The 18,475-nt window shown below is 36.6% G+C and overlaps 1 protein-coding gene across 1 annotated transcript; it reads right to left on the bottom strand.

Moving 5' to 3' along the window:
• Nucleotides 1-7,306: 7,306 nt before the first annotated feature.
• Nucleotides 7,307-17,756, bottom strand: LOC132539279 (natural killer cells antigen CD94-like). The gene is made up of 6 exons (XM_060193437.1): nucleotides 17,434-17,756; nucleotides 15,841-15,933; nucleotides 12,314-12,376; nucleotides 10,451-10,602; nucleotides 9,523-9,626; nucleotides 7,307-7,551 (listed from the first exon to the last, which is right to left on the bottom strand). The coding sequence occupies exons 1-6, from the start codon at nucleotides 17,438-17,440 to the stop codon at nucleotides 7,434-7,436; spliced, it is 537 nt and encodes a 178-aa protein (XP_060049420.1). The 5' UTR covers nucleotides 17,441-17,756; the 3' UTR covers nucleotides 7,307-7,433.
• Nucleotides 17,757-18,475: the final 719 nt, after the last annotated feature.

Below are 18,475 nucleotides of genomic sequence, written 5' to 3'. Positions count from 1 at the left end.
GTAAGTCCTAACTTCAGTCTATACTATAAAACAATCAAAACAGTACAGCACTGAAATAAAAACAAGAGTGTCAGGTCAATGGAAAGGCAATAGAGACTCCCCCCAAAATGGGCCCACTCAAACAAGGACATCTAATATGTGCCTAGGTCTCCAAGACCATTCAGTGCAGGAAAAAAACAGTTTCTTCAGCAAATTGTTTGGAAAAAAGAAATAGCCACACATAAAGAAAAATAAAAAAGAAAGAAAACTAGACCACTCATTAACCCCATGCACAAAAGTTAATTCAAAAGGATTAGAAAAAAGAACAGATGAGACAATTAAACTAAAAATAGACACAGTCTTAATAAAGACCCCAACTGCTGACAAATTTTAAAAAGCAGGTCTATGGGGGTCGGGCGGTGGCGCAGTGGGTTAAGTGCATGTGACGCAAAGTGCAGGGACCGGCGTAAGGATCCCGGTTCGAGCCCCCGGCTCCCCACCTGCAGGGGAGTCGCTTCACAGGCGGTGAAGCAGCTCTGCAGGTGTCTATCTTTCTCTCCCCTTCTCTGTCTTCCCCTCCTCTCTCCATTTCTCTCTGTCCTATCCAACAACGAATTGCGTCAACAAGGGCAATAATAATGACCACAACGAAGCTACAACAAGGGCAACAAAAGGGGGGGAAAAAAAAAGGCCTCCAGGAGCGGTAGATTCATGGTGCAGGCACCGAGCCCAGCAATAACCCTGGAGGAGGGGAAAAAAAAAAAAAAAAAAGCAGGTCTATCAGATAAACTTATAGCACCAAACAGAACAAGATTAAAATATGGGTATTGTATTAATGATACATAATTTACATTAATATTACTAATGACAAGTTGCTTACATTAATGATTAAAGGAGACAACCCATCAAGAATGCATAATATATGTTAGTATATATGCATCTATATACCAGCATCAAAATGCATAAAGTAAAAACTGACAAATCCTAAGGGACATGTTGACAGTAACATAGTGACAGTAGGAGAAGGATTCTAATATTCCTTTTTAGTAGTGGAATGGTGATATAGACAGGAATTTATGGAGGAAAATGTTGAACTTAAATGATACATTAAGCAAGATGAAGCTAATAGGTTCATACAGAGTATCCCACCCAAACAGTGTAGAATATATATTCTCAAGAACACATGAAATTCCAAAGATAATTAATATGTTGGGGGCGGAGTGGTGGTGGCACAACAAGTTGATGTCATGTATTACCATGTGAAACACCTGGGTTCAAGCCCCTGCTCCCCACCTGTAGAGGGACCCCTTCACAAACAGTGAAGCAGGTTTCAAGGTGTTTATCTTTCACATTCCCTCCCTATGTCCCTCTCCCCTCTCAATTTCTCTCTGTCTGATAATAATAAATAATAAGTGAATAATAATAATACTTTGTTGTTGTTAAACAAACAAGCGGCAGTAACTCTATGAAGACAGAAATATTTTCAGATCACAGTGGTATGAAGTTAGAAATCAATCAAAAGAAGAAATATGAAACTCATACAACTCAACAACAATAAAATAAAAATCCAAAAAAAAATGATTGAAAAAGGAGCAAAAGGGGAAAAAAAGTGCAGAGAACCTAAACAGAAATTCTTCAAAGAAGATATACAAATGATCCACAGACACATGAAACAAAGTTCACCATTTCTTATCTCAAGGAAATGCAATTGAGAGCTGCAATGACTTGTCATCCTACACCTGTGGAAAAGAAACAAGTGTTGGGGAGCATGTGGAGGAAATGGGAGCCCTCAGACACAGATGGGGGATGTGAACTGATGCAGGCCTTTAAAAATAAGCACCAAGATTAATAATAATAAAAATAAGAAATATTCATTTTATGGTCATTGCAGCAACAGTTAGAAGATCTGGAAACAACCTAAATGCTTATTGGCAGATGAATAGTATAAACTGTTACTATTCAGCAGTAAAAGTGAGTGAATACTATGTGGGAAAGTTAAATAAACCTTACAAAACAAAGTAAAACTCTGAGACTATGGGAACAAAATGGTGATTATCAGAAGGTACCAAGAAGTGTGTATAGAGGTGTGTATGTGGGGGGTGGGGTAGGGGTGGAGGTAGGGCTCTGATAAATTGGGTAAAGGTGTGAATTGTATCATTGAGATTAGCAGCTAGTCTTTTGATGATGATCATAATGTAGATGTCAAAGGAAAAATATAAAATGTTGTGGAGTATGGGGGTAGATAACACAACAGTTATACAAAGAGACTCCAAAGTCCCAGGTTTAGTCCCCTGTACCATCATAAGCCAGAGATGAACAGTGCTCTGGTAAAAGTAATGATAATAAAATAAAATGCTATGAAACAATGTTGCTCCAATAAAACTTTGCAAAACAGTAGCTTGACATTTGCATGTCAATGTAAACAATCATTTTTTTCTTTCTAGGCTACAACCAGCAGAACATGTAGAAACTCAAGGAATTCTCTGCCTGTTAAAACAAAACAAAATAAAACAAACAAAAAGGAAGACAGAATCATGCATCTGTGATCAGAATTTTGTCCAAGAAAATTTTACCCTGGCTCTGAGAAAGAGGGCAGTAGTAGTATAGACTACGCACACAGAATGAAACCTAGAGTGTGTTCACAAGAAAGAAGGGGAAATAATAACTTAGCACTCACTGGATTCCCTCCCTCCACCATACACCTGCCCACCAAGCAATATTGATTCCCCACCTGGTATTGGAAGAGAAAACTAAAGGCATGCTGCCACCTACTGGAGATATACATATATAACCTATTATTATTAGAGTAGTCATATGCACTGAGAAGGAACACTTGATTTGAGGCCATTTTAGCAGACCCAAGACATCAGAAGAAGGAAGATAAATTGAAAGAAGCTTACAATACTTATTTCATATGGTAGAAACAGATAATAATTTGGTGGTAGGTAAAGTGTGCTGACATTTATCTTGGGGAGATGTGGGAGGAGTGTTCAGGTCCTGGAACATGATGGCAGAGGAGGCTTAAATGGGGATTAGAATGTTATGTGGAAAACTGAGAAATGTTGCACATTAACTAACTACTGTATTTTACTATCGTCTGTAAACCATTAATCCTTCCAATAAAAAAAAAAAAGAAGAAAGTAAAAGGAAAGGAAAAGGAAAAAAAGAGAATAGGAAGGGGAAACACAAAATAAAACTTGGGGTGTTTTGGTATATTACACCAAAGCAAAGGACTCTGGGGAAGGAAATCAGCGAGAGGAATGGGGAGGCAGGAGTGGCTTTGCAGTCCTGGTGCATAATGACGGAGAAAGCTGGGCATTATAGTGTTTTGCAGATAATTATCACAGTGAGATTAGAATTTGTACCCATGTGTCAATAATTGTAGTATAAACCATTTACACTCCCAATGGAATGATAAAAATAAGTTTAAAAAATCACAGCATTTGATTGTTAGAGAAATGCAAATAAAGACAACAATGAAATACCACTTCCCTCCTGTGAGAATGTCATACATCAGAAAAGGTAACAGTAGCAAATTCTGGAGAGGTTGTGGGGTCAAAGAAACCCTCCTGCACTGCTGGTGGGAATGTCAATTGGTCCAACCTCTGTGGAGAACAGTCTGAAGAACTCTCAGAAGGCTAGAAATGGACCTACCATATAATCCTGCAATTCATCTCCTGGGGATATATCCTAAGGAACCCAACACACCCATCCAAAAAGATCTGTGTACACATATGTTCTTAGCAGCACATTTTGTAATAACCAAAACCTGGAAGCAACCCAGGTATCCAACAACAGGTGAGTGGCTGAGCAAGCTGTGATGTGTATAGAGAGTGGAATATTACTCAGCTATAAAAAATGGTGATTTCACCTTTTTCAGCTGATCTTAGATGGACCTTGAAAAATTCATGTTAAGTGAAATAAGTCAGAAACAGAAGGATGACTATGGTATAATCTCACTCTCAGGTAGAAGTTGAAAAACAAGATCAGAAGAGAAATCACAAGTAGAACCAGAACTGGAATTGGTGCACCAAAGAAAAGACTCTGGGTGGGGGGGGAGAATACAGGTCCAACAAAGATGACAGAGGACCTAGTGGGGGTTGTATTGTTATATGGAAAAATGGGAAATGTTATGCATGTACAAATTATTGCATTTACTGTCAAATGTAAAACATTAATTCCCCAATAAGGAAATTAAAAATAAATAAATAAATAAATAAATAAATAAATAATCACAGCATCTGATTTGGTGACTGACAAACAGTAAGATATAAAGTAAGACAAATTGTTAAATAACCCAGAACCTAAAAGTAAGAATAGACCAGATGGAACTAAGGGTCTTCATGTAGGAAGAAGCTAGCAAGTTTATTTTAGGTATGTTCCAAGGGGCCCATGACTTTAGTAACTTTTGCCTCAGCCTAATAGCTAACATGTAGGTGGGCTAAAAGTATTGTCTCGGAAGATGGTATCGGAGTTCAGAATAGGACTAAAAAGCTGAATCGGGGTAAGATAGTAGATTCCACCATGACACCATCCTGACTTCTCTGGGCAAATGGCCTCACCAATGTGTCCTGGAGCCTCAGCACCCCCAGAACCCTATCTCATCAGGGAAAAACAGAAACAGGCTGGGGGTATGGATCAATCTACTAACTCCATGTTCAGCAAAGAAGCCAGACCTTCCCCACCTTCTGTACCTCATAAAAAATGTTGATCCATGCTCCCAGAGAGGGATAAAGAATAGGGGAGTTTCCAATGGTGGGGATGGTATATAAAACTGGTGGTGGGAATTGCATAGAATTGTACCCTTGTTATCTTAAATCTTGTCAATCATTATTATCACTAATAAAAAATCACAGCATAACACATAAAAAATAATAAATATTTGGAAATATTTTTAAATTTTTAAATATTTATTTATGTATTTATTCCCTTTTGTTGTCCTTGTTTTAATGTTGTAGTTATTATTACTGATGTCGTCGTTGGATAGGACAGAGAGAAATGGAGAGAGGAGGGGAAGACAGAGTGGGGAGAGAAAGATAGACACCTGCAGACCTGCTTCACCGCCGGTGAAGCGACTTCCCTGCAAGTGGGGAGCCGGGCCTTGAACCGGGATCCTTAAGCTGGTCCTTGCTCTTGGCGCCACGTGCGCTTAACCCTGCGCTACCGCCCGACTCCCAGAAAAAAAAATTTTTAATTGTGCTATAACAGAGAATTGAAAATAATCAATATACAGAAACTCAATTTATAATGAGGTATTTTAGAAAAAGCTCAAGAACACACTAAAAAGTGGCTCAATAGACTCGAGTGAAATCAAAGATTAGAATGCTTAACCAACACCTGTAAAGATTTTTTAACATCAAATATTCTGGATATGAAACTTTTCATAAACATAAAGAAAAGTGCTATAGAATAGATACGAATTCAAATAAATCCTTGGAACAAATTAACAAGGCTGGGATTATAAGTATAGAAAATAATCAAGTGCAGGGAGTCGGGTGGTAGCACAGCAGGTTAAGAGCACGTGGAGCGAAGAGCAAGGACAGTCACAAGAATCCCCTTTGAGCCCCAGGCTCCCCACCTGCAGGGGAGTCGCTTTGTAGGCAGTGAAGCAGGTCTGCAGGTGTCTATCTCTCCCCCTCTCTGTCTTCCTCTCCTCTCTACATTTCTCTCTATCCTATCCAACAACCACGACATCAATAACAACAACAGTAATAACTACAACAATAAAACAACAAGGACAACAAAATGGAATAAATAAATATTTTTTAAATAAGAAAATAATCAAGTGGGGGGCCAGGCAGTGGCACACTCAGTTAAGCACACATAGTACCAAGCACAAGGACCCGCACAAGGATTGGGGTTCCAGCCCTGGACCTCCCAACTGCAAAAGGGATGCTTTAGGAGCAGCAAACTGGTCTTTCTCTTTATCTTTCTATCTCCTCCTTCTCAATTTCTCTTTGTCCTAGCCCCCCCAAAAAAGGAAAGAAGAAGAAGAGAAAGAAAATGGCAACCAGGGATGTGGATTTGACCCCTAGCAATAACCCTGGAGGAAAAAAATCAGGTAGAAGAAGAGAAATAAAATTAGAGAAAACTAAGAAACTCTTAAAGCCATTAAATAAGGAAACTTAAGGATAGTGGGTATTTCAGAAAGAGACAGGGAAGGGATCAGAGTTTATATAAAGAAGCAGTAACTGAGAATTTAACCTTGGAAAATAGCTAAATATACAGATCTGTAAAGTGAGGAGAGAGGTGGGCAGTGGAACACTTCATAAAGCAAACAGTTACAATACACAAGGATCAAGGTTTGAACCCTTGGCCCCCCATTTGCAAGGGGGAAGCTCCATGAGTGTTAAAGCAGGTCTACAGGTGTCTATTTTTCTCTCTCCCTCCCTCTCAATTCTTCTCTGTCCTATCAAATAAAATAGAGGAAAAAATGGAAAAAATGGTTGCTGGGAGCAGTGTATTCATAGTACCGTCACAGAGCCCCAGCAATAATCCTGGTGGCAAATAAATAAATAAAATAGAAGTCAATAGAGCACCTACCTAAATGCAACAACCACAACAACAAAAATCCCACTGCAAGACACAGAATATTAATATAATCAAAAGTGAAAATATAGAGAATATACAGATATTCAAAAAGTACTAGTGACCACAGAAGTGGATGAAGATAAAACTTTCCAAATGCTATGTTATATAAAGATCTGCCTGGGAAAACAGCATAATTGTTATACAAAAGGCCGTTCATGTCTGAGACTCATGTCTGAGTCTGAGTTTCATGTCTGAGTTCCCAGGTTCAATCCTAAGCACCATTATAAGTCCGAACTGATCAGTGCTCTGGCATTTCTCTTTCTGTATATGTCTCTCCGTGTCTCTTTCATTAAAAATAAAAAATAAAGGGGACGGGTGTTGGCGTACCTGATTGAGCACACATTACAGTGCTCAAGGACCCGGGTTCAAGCCCCCAGTTCCCACCTGCAGGGGGAAAGCTTTGCAAGTGGTAAAGCAGTGTTGCAGGTGTCTCTCTTTCTCTCTTCCTCTCTATCTCCCCTACTGTCTCGATTTCTGTTGTCTCTATCCAATAAAGATAATAAAAAAATTAAAAACAAAAATAAATAAAAAATATTTTAAGGATTAGAGATCTGGAATGATATTTATGTATATTAGTTCATGTAAACTATTTTATTTATATTTCTGCAAAGAAACATATATGTGTGAAATTTGACACTCAATGTATATATTTGCCCAAAATATTCATGAAGGCTTTTATGTTGATGCTTTTTATTCTTAGTTGTAGGTGTACAGATTTCATAAATTTCAAACATGTTCAAATACACAAAAATCACAGTGCAAAACAATTTACATGTCTCAGAAGCAGATTATTAATAATAATGTGAGATGTAAAGATATTATTCTAAGATGGAGTTCCACTGGCATCTCTTCCCAAGAACTCCTTAAGCAAGATCCTTCTTACAGATGTACCGATTTTTACTTAAACAAGACTCACGCCAAACACCAGCTCTTGGACTATATACTATACAGTTGCCAGTTTTAGTATGAGAGAATGAAAACCTGTAATGAAAAATAAATATGTGAACATTTTCATAGCATAGCCAATAAGTTTACGCAGGGAAAACAACTGTTATTAAACCATAGAACTTTTCTAAGTCTTTGAAGGAGATATTAATAATAGCCACAGATTTATGATTCAAATAACATTCCAAAAGTTTATTTAGTGTCTAGTATTCAGTAGCATTGAGAACAGAAATTTTTCATTGTTATAGGTGTTAATTTTTTTGATGTATGATAACCTTTGTTTATATGTTGTAATAGTCTAATCTAGAAAAACAAGTCATGGGGACCCAGCAAGATAATTCACCAGAAAGGTCATGAACTTTACCATGTGCCTCTTCTCCCTCTCCCTCTCCCTCTCCCTCTCCCTCTCCCTCTCCCTCTCCCTCTCCCTCTCCCTCTCCCTCTCCCTCTCCCTCTCCCTCTCCCTCTCCCTCTCTTCTTTCCTGTCTGAAAAAGTCAACCCAGAGCAGTAAAGATCTTGTGACAGCAAAATGAACACAGAAGAGAAAAAGAAATCAGAACAAAAAAGATATTATATATTTTTTTTGTGTATATATTATATATACAAGTTTCATGTGTATGAAAGAAAATGAGATTTAAAAGATTACATATAGGAAAAGAGTAGGTAGCATAAACATTATGCAAAGAGACTCTCATGCCTGAGGCTCCAAAGTCCCTGGGTTCAGTCTCCTGCCCCACCATAAGCCAGAGCTCATCAGTGCTCAGGTTAAATAAATAAATAAATAAATAAATGGAAATAAAGATAAAATAGACCTATTGGAAACACAAGAAAATGCTGAGAATGTTGATCTCCACAAAATAATGATAGTAATGAATATAATGTTTTTTTTCTGACTATTTTCTGTGAGTATGACATCTGCACATGCACATAAAACTCCAGAGATTAATATTCCAAAGGGCTCATGACTAGTTTTTTCCTGAACTAGCTATCTTTAAAATGGATACTTTAAATCTTCATCTGAAATATTCCAGCCTTTAGGTTCATGATTAGTCAACAATTGTTTGGCTTTATATGTCAACTCTTTTTTCAGCCACCAGGTTCCAGATGCTAGCATGATGCCAACTGGACCTCCCTGGGAAGATGACCCCATCAATGTGTCCTGGAGCCCTGCTTCCCCAGAGCTCTGTCCCACTAGGGAAAGAGATAGGTGAGCTGGGAGTATAGATCAACCTGTCAATGCCCATGTTTAGCAGGGAAGCAATTACAGAAGCCAGACCTTCAACATAATGACTATGGGGTCATTATGCACCCCATAATGACCCTGGGTCCATACTCCCAGAGGGATAGAGAATAGGAAAGCTATCAGGAGAGGGATGGGATATGGAGTTTTGGTGGCAGGAACTGTGTGGAGTTGTACCCCTCTTATCCTATGGTTTTGTCAGTGTTTCCTTTTTTTTTTAAAATTTTTTATTTAAGAAAGGATTAATGAACAAAAACATAAGGTAGGAGGGGTACAACTCCACACAATTCCCACCACCCAATCTCCATAACCCACCCCCTCCCATGATAGCTTTCCCATTCTCTAGCCCTCTATAAAAAATAAAAAAAGAGTAGGAAAGCTTCCAATAGGGATGGGGTGGGAAACAGAACTGTGGTGGTGGGAATTATGTGGAATTATACCCCTCTTACCCATAATCTTGTCGACCATTATTAAATCACTAATAAAAAAAAAGAAGAAAAATTCAGAGGTTATAACAAGAGAAAAATTATCTAAACATCATATGTTAAAAGTTTGTTCTTTATGGTCACAAATATATCAACCTAGTGTCATTTGAACATGAATGAAGTAAAATGTTTTGTTAGTCTTGTGAACCTATTTTCTTTTTTGCCCTTCATACCCTACACAGTATACTTTAGTTATTGTGATCCTGGATGTTACATTCTATGCTGAGATGTAAGGGTAAACAAATAAACAACAGCAAAAGCCTTGACAGCCAGAAACTTACAGATGTGGGGGGAAAGCAGAGCCATTCTCCCAAAGCCAGGTGTTATGGTCTATACTGTAGAAAATTCCAATCCAGTAAAATCGTGCATTATTCTTCATAAAATTCTGCTTGGGACAGAGGTCAATGTATTAAACTACTTTAGTCACATACTTTAAAGAAAATCAGTGTTCTCTGTCAGATTCAGGTTTTTAATCAAAGGGAGTATTTTTAATTTTTACTTTAGGAAGTATATTACAGACCTCGTTTTTCTTGTTATCACGTCTAATTCATTTATGAGGAAAGTGATACAAAATAGCACTTCTTGGATAATAATAATAATAATAATAATAATGGGAGTTAGAATTTTTATAAAACATCATCCTCAAAGGATATCAACAATTAAATTAGAAAGGAAATCAGTAGTATGCTATGAGATAAAATTCAGGAGTATCATCTATCCAATCCATACTCAACTCAGGTTTTTCTTAAGAATTAGGTTATCTCTGAATATGTACTTTCTTTCCCTAGTATAACCCATAATAATAATAAGAGACACGTAATATATTTTGTAAATGAATATTAAATCAGTGATACAATTTTAAAAAGGAAATAAATACATAAAGTAAGGACACATAATATAATTACAAATTTACACATTCAACTAAAGAGCTACAAATTTAATGTATTTAATTGATTCTTCAAATAAATATAATGATCTTATTATATCTCCTTTGAATCCTCACTAAAATGTTTCTTGTATTCAATCTGACAAGTGTTCAGGTTAATCTCTAAATTATAAAGACATTTTATGTGGGTTCTATAATTGTTTCAAAGCAGACTATCTTATTAGTTCAAATATTTACTGAATTAATTAAAAACAAAGTGTTCAGACCTCTTAAATATTGTACTTTCCTAGAGAAAACATTGAGAACCAGAATAAAATACATGCCAATTCCTGTTCACTGAGCAGATGAAGTAAAGTGGAATTCTGAGATGAACAGAAGTGACTACTCTCTTTCCAAGTTTTTAATTCATTAGAAATGTAGTAACAGCTGTATTTGTACCCAATCCACCTTTCTTGGCAAAAACAACAGTCAGTATCTAAAAAAAATAAATAAAAAATAAAAAAGATAAAACATGACTGATGACATTGGAAATTCCAGTCTTTCAGTGCAACTTACATGAAAATTGCTTATTTATTCACTTTTAGAATAATATCCTTTGATAGTCCATTACCTACATCACCATTAATGTCAAGGCATATTAATTTAAGTGGGTCAGACTTTCCCACCAGCAGGGAGAAAGCTTTGCAAGTAGAGAAGCAGTGTTACAGGTGTCTCCCTATCTCACTTCCTCGCTTTCTTCTTGATTTCTGACTATCTCTATCCAACACATAAATAAAGATAATAAATAAATCATGCAATTGAGTTTTACTTCGTGGAGATTATTATCTTCTAGTCAAAGAGTCAAATCATGTAATTTCTAATCATTAGTCACATTTAATAATAAATTGTGTAAATGCAATCAGAACTTTCATTATGTTAAATCATTGTGTAGTACATTATAGTATAGTGGGAATATTAGTAAGAAAAATATTTTTAAGGAAGTGACCTAAATTTAAGCTTACTTATTTAAATAGTAATAAACTCGCTGAATGTGATAGTTAAAGAAGTCATTTTAGCATATCTTGTGAATCATAAGAAAATGGTACATTGGGAAAATTTTCATCTATGTGCTGGATATTGTATTTCCCATGTGAAGATACATTAATTAATTTGCAGTCCAACCATGTGGTTTTCCAATCACATTATATTACATATTCATCCTACTCACTGGTTACAGTGATGACATGTGGTAGGCACTCAAATATGGATTCTATACTTATTAGTTGTATAAAAAAGTAGATGTTGGATATTCCACTGCAAAAAGCAGTGGTAACTATGTGATGTGAGGTGTTAATAAGTGCCTCTAGAGAACCATCTAGGATAAGTTTATCACAATACCATACATGCAACAATATTGCATTTCGTCATATGCTATCATCTAACACAGCTAAAAATGTTAAAGGAAAAAGATATTAATGTTCCATATCACTACAGAAAATTAGAGACTTGGGAAGTATTTGAAAAAAATACACTAAAAATAAATCTCTTGAGCTGGCTTTCACTGTAGGATTTAAAATTGAGGACATCACACTACTTAGAAAGCAGACATAAAGTTAAAAAAAATAAGTATAGATTATGAATAAGCACAGGTAGGTAGAATTAACTCTCATATATATTGCATTTAAGTATTACTAGAGCTTGTAGACTTATATAGAAAAATTAATTTACAGGACCCAGGCAGTGGCACACCTGGCTAAGCATGCACATTACAGTGCACAAGGATGCAAGTTCAAGGCCCCATCACTACCTGCAGGAGAAAACTTCATGACCGGTGAAGTAGGACTACAGGTGTCTCTCAGTCTCTCTCCCTCTCTATCTCCTCCTCAATTCTCAATTCCTCTCTACCTCTATTCAATAATAAATTAAAATATATTTATATGTAAAGAAAATATTTTTAAAAAGAAATTAAATTACAAGTTAAAATTTGGCTCACTAGTTAAAACATATAAAAATGCATCATCAGTATAACTTCATAATTTTCACATCAGAGAACAATGAAATGAGACTTTCCTACTACTATGAGACAAAATCTGTATTTCAAGGTATAACAGCCCATCATGGTTCTATGTGAGTAAAACAAGATACTGACTTTTACTGGCACCTTTTCTACTAATACTAAGGATTTCTAAAGCATAGGACCTACATACCTTTTTGGAGTTCCATGGTGGGTCCTGGAGAAGTTGTTGATTGAATACTTTGTTTATGCAATACTATAAGACATTGTTTTAAAAATTATTTGATAGATATATATTAAACAATTGATAACATATTGAATAATAGTGGAATGATTGTCTTTAAAGATTTTATTTATTAATAAGAAAGATAGGGGAAGAAAGAGAAAGAACCAGACATCACTCTGGTACATGTGTGCTAGGGACCGAATTGAGGACCTCATGCTTGAAAGTCCAATGCTTTATCCACTGTACCACCTCCCAAAAATATTTAAAATATTTTTGCTTATTATTACTAGATAGAAACAAGAGAAAAATTGAGAGGGAAAGGAAGTCGAGAGGGAGAAAGACAACAAGATACCTACAGCATTGCTTCACTGCTTGTGAAACTTTTCCCCCTGCAAGTGGGTACGAGTGGCCTAAACCCAGGTTCTTGTGCATTGTAATATGTGTGCTTAATCAAGTGCACCACCACTGGGCCCAAAATGAATCCTTTATTATTAAAGTTTTCAGTGTTGTTCTTCATAAGGATTTGTTTATAAAAACTTACCATTTTTCTTTACTTTTAAAATCCCATAGTTAGGATTTATACCATACATGACCTCACCATGATTTATGTCATTTAATGCTATTTACAAATAATTACATTTTAGATACTGACCTGTCTGGTTGTTTCTGATCTATCTGGTCTAAGATTATAGGTGATTCAATATTTTTTAAAAAGTTATTATTAGAAATACTTTAACAATTTAAGCCCAGTGTCTGAAGTCAATCAGTTTACAAATTTGAAACATTAAGTGCTTAGACTGAGTAGTATCCCATTGTGTATATGTACCACAACTTGCTAAGCCATTCATTTGTTGTTGAACACTTGGTTTGCTTCCAGGTTTTGGCTATTACCAATTGTGCTGCTATGGACATAGGTATACACAAATTCTTTTAGATGGGTGTGTTTGACTCGTTAGGATATACCCCCCCTAAGAGAGTATGCATTTAGAGAACTTGAGACATTCAATCTATTTCTCCTGAAATACTGAAGAACAGTGATTTAAAAGACTATAATTCAATATGAGTATAGATTAGCACCATTTCCACCACCAAAGGTCTATGTCACTACCCCCATCCCCTTACAGTGGAGTTGAAAATCTACCCTCCCCACCCCAAACACCAGAGTCTTTTACTTTGGTGCAGTATTCCAAACCCAGTTCAATTTCTGTTTTGTGTTTTACTTTCTGTTCTTTCTCAACTTATGTTTATAAGTGGGATCATTCCATACTCACCTTTATGGCTTACCTCACTTAACATAATTCCTTCAAGCTCCATTCAAAATGGGTAGAAGAAGGTAGATTCATTATTCTTAATAGCTGAGTAGTATTCCATTAGCACAACTTGCTAAGCTACTCAACTCATCTGTTGTTGGACACTTGGATTGCTTCCAGATTTTGGCTGTTACCAATTTCTCTGCTATAAACAGGTTTACACAAATATTTTTGAAATAATGTGTTTGACTTCTTAGGATATGTCCCTAGAAGGGGAATTACTGGATGATAAGGAAGGTTCACTTCTTATCTTGTGAGGGTTCTCCATACTGCTCTCTCCAGAGTCTGGACCAATTGAAATTCCCACCAGCATCTCAGTAGGGCTCCTTTGTCCCCACAACCTCTCCAGCATTAGTTGTTGCTATCATTTCTGATGTATGACATTCTCACAGGGGTGAAGTGGTATCTTATTGCTGTTTTTACTTGCATTTCTCTGACAATCAATGACATGGAACATTTTTTTCATATGTCTGTTGGTCTTTTGGATCTCTTCTGTAGTGAATTTTCTATTCATATCTTCTTCCCATGTTCCCAAATAACTTGGTTATAATAATAATTATCTATTGTCCTCTTAAAATCCAATACATCAAGGAATCTTCCTCATTCTCTTTAAAATCCAGGTTTCTCCCAGTCTTGGAACCTCTGGGACTTTGCCTGTGTTTCTTCATGATTCTCCTCTTGATCCCCTATCATATGATACTGCCTTTCCTGACCTCAACTAAATCAGTGCAATCAGTGCCCCCATACCATATTTCACTTTAGAGTGTACCAGAAATGTCAAGCCTGAGATGTCAACCATCCAGCTCCAATAATCTGATGAGACCTTAACACATGGGATACCCTAGTTCCATTTCAAATGCCGCATTCCCTAACAAAGTTACAGACCCTAGATAATAAACCATGGCCTAAAAGACAGGTACATGTACACATGTACCCATTAAATTACAGGAAAATATATACCTTAAAGTAAAAGTGCCCAATAGTCTCCAGTGAATAGACATAGACTCAACACAAGCAAGTGCAGCAAGCAAGTAGAAAGACCTAAAGTAACTAATCAGATATTTCCTACTTAGGCCTAGAAACCTTCCTCTCTTACCCCCTACTTCACTTCCTTCAATCAGTTTAAGTCTAACCTCTTCAGATAAAGTAAAGACTACAAAAACTGGATAAGGGCAGGAGACTGGCATAGTTTAATGATGGCCTTTTTGGTTAATACCATCATTTAAGACACTAGTCAGGGAATCCTTGGATTCCCACAAAGATAGGTTGGGCCTAGAGCTCCAATAAATCCCTCCAGGACCTTGTCCTCACTGTAGAGCAGCAATAGTAGGGACTGCCCCACTGTCTGAAGGAAGGCTGGGTCAACCTATTCTGTCACTCGAGTAAGACTGGTCCTGAAATGAATGCAACCTAGAATGTTCCTAGCTGTGACCATGGACTGCAAGCTCAGATTGACAGGGGTGCAGAGATTACACAGGCTCCCGTGCTAAATCTGAAAGATATGGCCCATAGGTCAGATCAATGGTATTTATATACTTTCCTCATATTCAGGAGCTACTCTCTGTCCTAACCCCGTTTTCTAGGTCTATTTCAACCCTGAAACCATCTTCTCAGACAATACTTGTAGCCCACCTACATGTTCGCTGTCAGGCTCAGGCAAAAGTCACTAAAGTCAGGAGCCCCTTGGAAAAATACCTAAAGTAGACTTCCTACTTTCTTTCTTCACAAAGACACCTAGTTTCATCTGCTCTATTCTTACCTTTGGCTTACTGTTTATTAAACAACTTGTCCTGCTTTATGTCTCACTGCCTTTCAGCCACCAAGTTGCAGATGCTATCATGACACCAAACTGAATTCTCTGGGCCGACAACCTCACCAATGTGTCCCAGAATCTCACCTCTCTAGAGCCCTGCCCCATTAGGGAAAGAAAGAAACAGGCTGGGGGATAAATAGACCTGCCAACATCCATGCTCAGCAGAGAAGCAATTACAGAAGCCAGACCTTCCACTTTCTACACTCCATAAAGAATTTTGATCCATGCTCCCAGAGAGATAAAGAAAAGGGAAGCTTCCAATGGAAGGTATGGGACACGAAACTCTTGTGGTAGGAACTGTATGGAATTGTACCTCTATTAGTCTTGTTAATCACTATTAAATTACAAATAAAAAATTAAGAAAAACTTACTATTTTTCAACAAAATTCCCAAGACAGCCACCAACAAAAGGCATATAATTCCTAAGATTCCAGAAAACAACCACCACATAGTGGTTCGAAAAGCTGTAGAGAAAAAGAAGTGGCATGATGACTTGAAAAAACAAATAGCATCGGAAGTCCTTCAACTGAAAACAGAAGGCAAGATTACACATTTTTCTTGTTTGGGTATCCCAATCATCTTGCCAGAAAATACTACAAAATGATGACACTCTGTTCAGAATTCTACCCAATACCAATACCAACATTTTTATGAAGTGTATATTTTATTCTTTAGGGAAATTAACAAACTGATTTATCATGTTTTATTTTGTCAAAGAAACTTAAAGATTTGTAATAAGAAAATAAAATGACCCCACTAACCTCTCAATAAATTTTTAAAAATACTATCACCAAACACAAAATTATTTTTATATACTTCTAAATCAGACATTGTAATTTCAATAAATATAACAATCATGATTATCCCCATCAGGTAGTTGAAGAAACTTAGGTAATCAACTAACAATGTTATTTTTTCAAGATATAAAAACTAGTGAGTATTCCATTCAGAAGTGAAAGTTCATTTAGGACCAAAGTCTTTTCTTTAACATATTTCACAGTTGTAAAAATATTACTTTTTAACACTATGCTCTTCTTTCTTTTTAAAAAATATATATTTATTTATTCCCTTTTGTTGCCCTTGTTTTATTGTTGTAGTTATTACTGTTTCCGTTGGCTGTTGGATAGGACAGAGAGAAATGGAGAGAGGAGGGGAAGACAGAGAGGGAGAGAAAGATAGACACCTGCAGACCTGCTTCACCGCCTGTGAAGCGACTCCACTGCAGGTAGGGAGCCAGGGGCTCGAACCGGGATCCTTATGCTTTGCGCCACAAGAGTTTAACCCACTGTGCTACCACCCGACTCCCACCAGTATGCTTTTCTACAAATCTCAGTGTACCTTCTCCTCTGACAAATATTAGCTAACCCTGTAAACTTGGTGTGATGAGATGTTCCCCAGCAGATGGGGTGGGGGTCAGCTTTTATTTTTTATAGCATATTGAATTACAAAGCACAGAAATCATCTTTCATATGACATTACACATGGACATTCCAAAAGTGATTTCCCCTCAAACTATTGAACAGTAGGAGAGTTGATATAATCTTTAACACTCCCCAAAAGTGTTTTCATTACAATCTGTCAAAGTATTCCTTCGGGTAGTTTGGGGATGTTACAGTACAACCTGAACATGCAAAATACTATTTTGCCTTACCTCTTCATCTCTGTTGGAATGGTATTGCTCATAATTTAACCTGGTAAATAAGTTCCCGGTCAGATACCCCTATCAGAAGCCACTCTAACTTGTTAAGGTGACACAAATCATTTCTAAATTACAGAATTAGAAGCAAAAACAAAAAAATACCTGTAAATAACTAATACGCCAGAAGCCTGAAAATGACCACTAACACTCTTTTTATTATTATTATTAAATCCTTAATCATTATGATGCAATAACTTTCCTAGGTTATAGATATACATTAGAGATAGTTATGATTTTCTAATTTTATAATCTGGTCCATACATACCTGCCATGAGAAATGCTGTTCCAAGGTCGATCCAAGTAAGATAGAAAATGTTCTTGTTCAAGAAAAATGGTATTGCATCATGGAACTGAGCTGGAGACTAGAGAATCCAAGATATTGTATAGGATGGAATTTAAAATAAAAAGGGGAAAATGTGTATGTAAACCATGTTCTTGAATCATCTGATGATAAGACAAAGACAACTGTATACTATGAACCAGAAGCAGTAAAAAATCACTCTCTTCTAAAATGTTCCGGAACCACAATACAGGAAATTATAGCTGCTTGCATGAGAGCCCTATAACAATCAAAAAAGTTGAGTGGGTTTTTTTTTTTTTTAGTATTTATCTTTCCTATTGAAATCATATGAAAGAGAAGTCAGGCCACTACTCCTTATGGCATGTGCAGCATCATAGATTGAACCAGGAGACTCAGGCACGCACATTTTGAGCTCTACCTGCTGAGCTATCTCCAAAACTGCATGTTTTTTGTTTTTAATGTTTGAGTATCTAAATCATTTAAAAATATTGTATGTAAAATTTTAAGGTAAGTGAGCAAACTCAATGTTAAATGTACTAGCATAATAAAATTCCACACAGAAATTTTATCTTTTAATAATGAGTAAGAGCTCATCTTACATCTTGTTTAAACATAGATGAAAGCATTTTTACTGGCATTTGTTAGTTCATTCCTCTCTGAAAACACCGTAATGAATGAAGATTCATAAATATATATATTTGAATATTGAGAAAGTGAGGAGTCCCAGGATCCCTAAAACCCAGACAGTCTCTCAGTAGCACATGGAGTATATTTAAATCAAGTCTACCTCAGTCAGTCTTTAACTTTTGTGTTTCTTCATTTCTCAAGCACAGAGTGCTTCTGAACCTTCCTCATTAACCTATTAATTCAACTATAGAATGCATAGCTTAAAAAGGTGAACCCAGGGAGTTGGGCGGTAGCATAGCAGCTTAAGCGCAGGGGGCTCCAAGCATAAGGACCAGCATAAGGATCCCAGTTTGAGACCCCGGCTCACCACCGGCAGGGG

The sequence above is a fragment of the Erinaceus europaeus genome, chromosome 7 (genome assembly GCF_950295315.1).
Source record: "Erinaceus europaeus chromosome 7, mEriEur2.1, whole genome shotgun sequence".
NCBI classification, from domain to species: Eukaryota; Metazoa; Chordata; class Mammalia; order Eulipotyphla; family Erinaceidae; genus Erinaceus; species Erinaceus europaeus.
Note: the sequence above shows the minus strand (reverse complement) of the source record. Positions and strands in the feature narration are given on the sequence as shown.

Bases quoted from the DNA above. Each gene is read 5' to 3' on its own strand.
- LOC132539279 (XM_060193437.1), bottom strand. The intron at 9,627-10,450 runs GCATGTATTTTA...TGTCCCAAGCAG, and splicing joins TGCTCAGTGAACAGGAATTG to AATTTTATGAAGAATAATGC. The intron at 7,552-9,522 runs GTAAGTTTCTGG...TTTTCATTACAG, and splicing joins TCTGCTTTCCCCCCACATCT to GTTTTCATTCTCTCATACTA.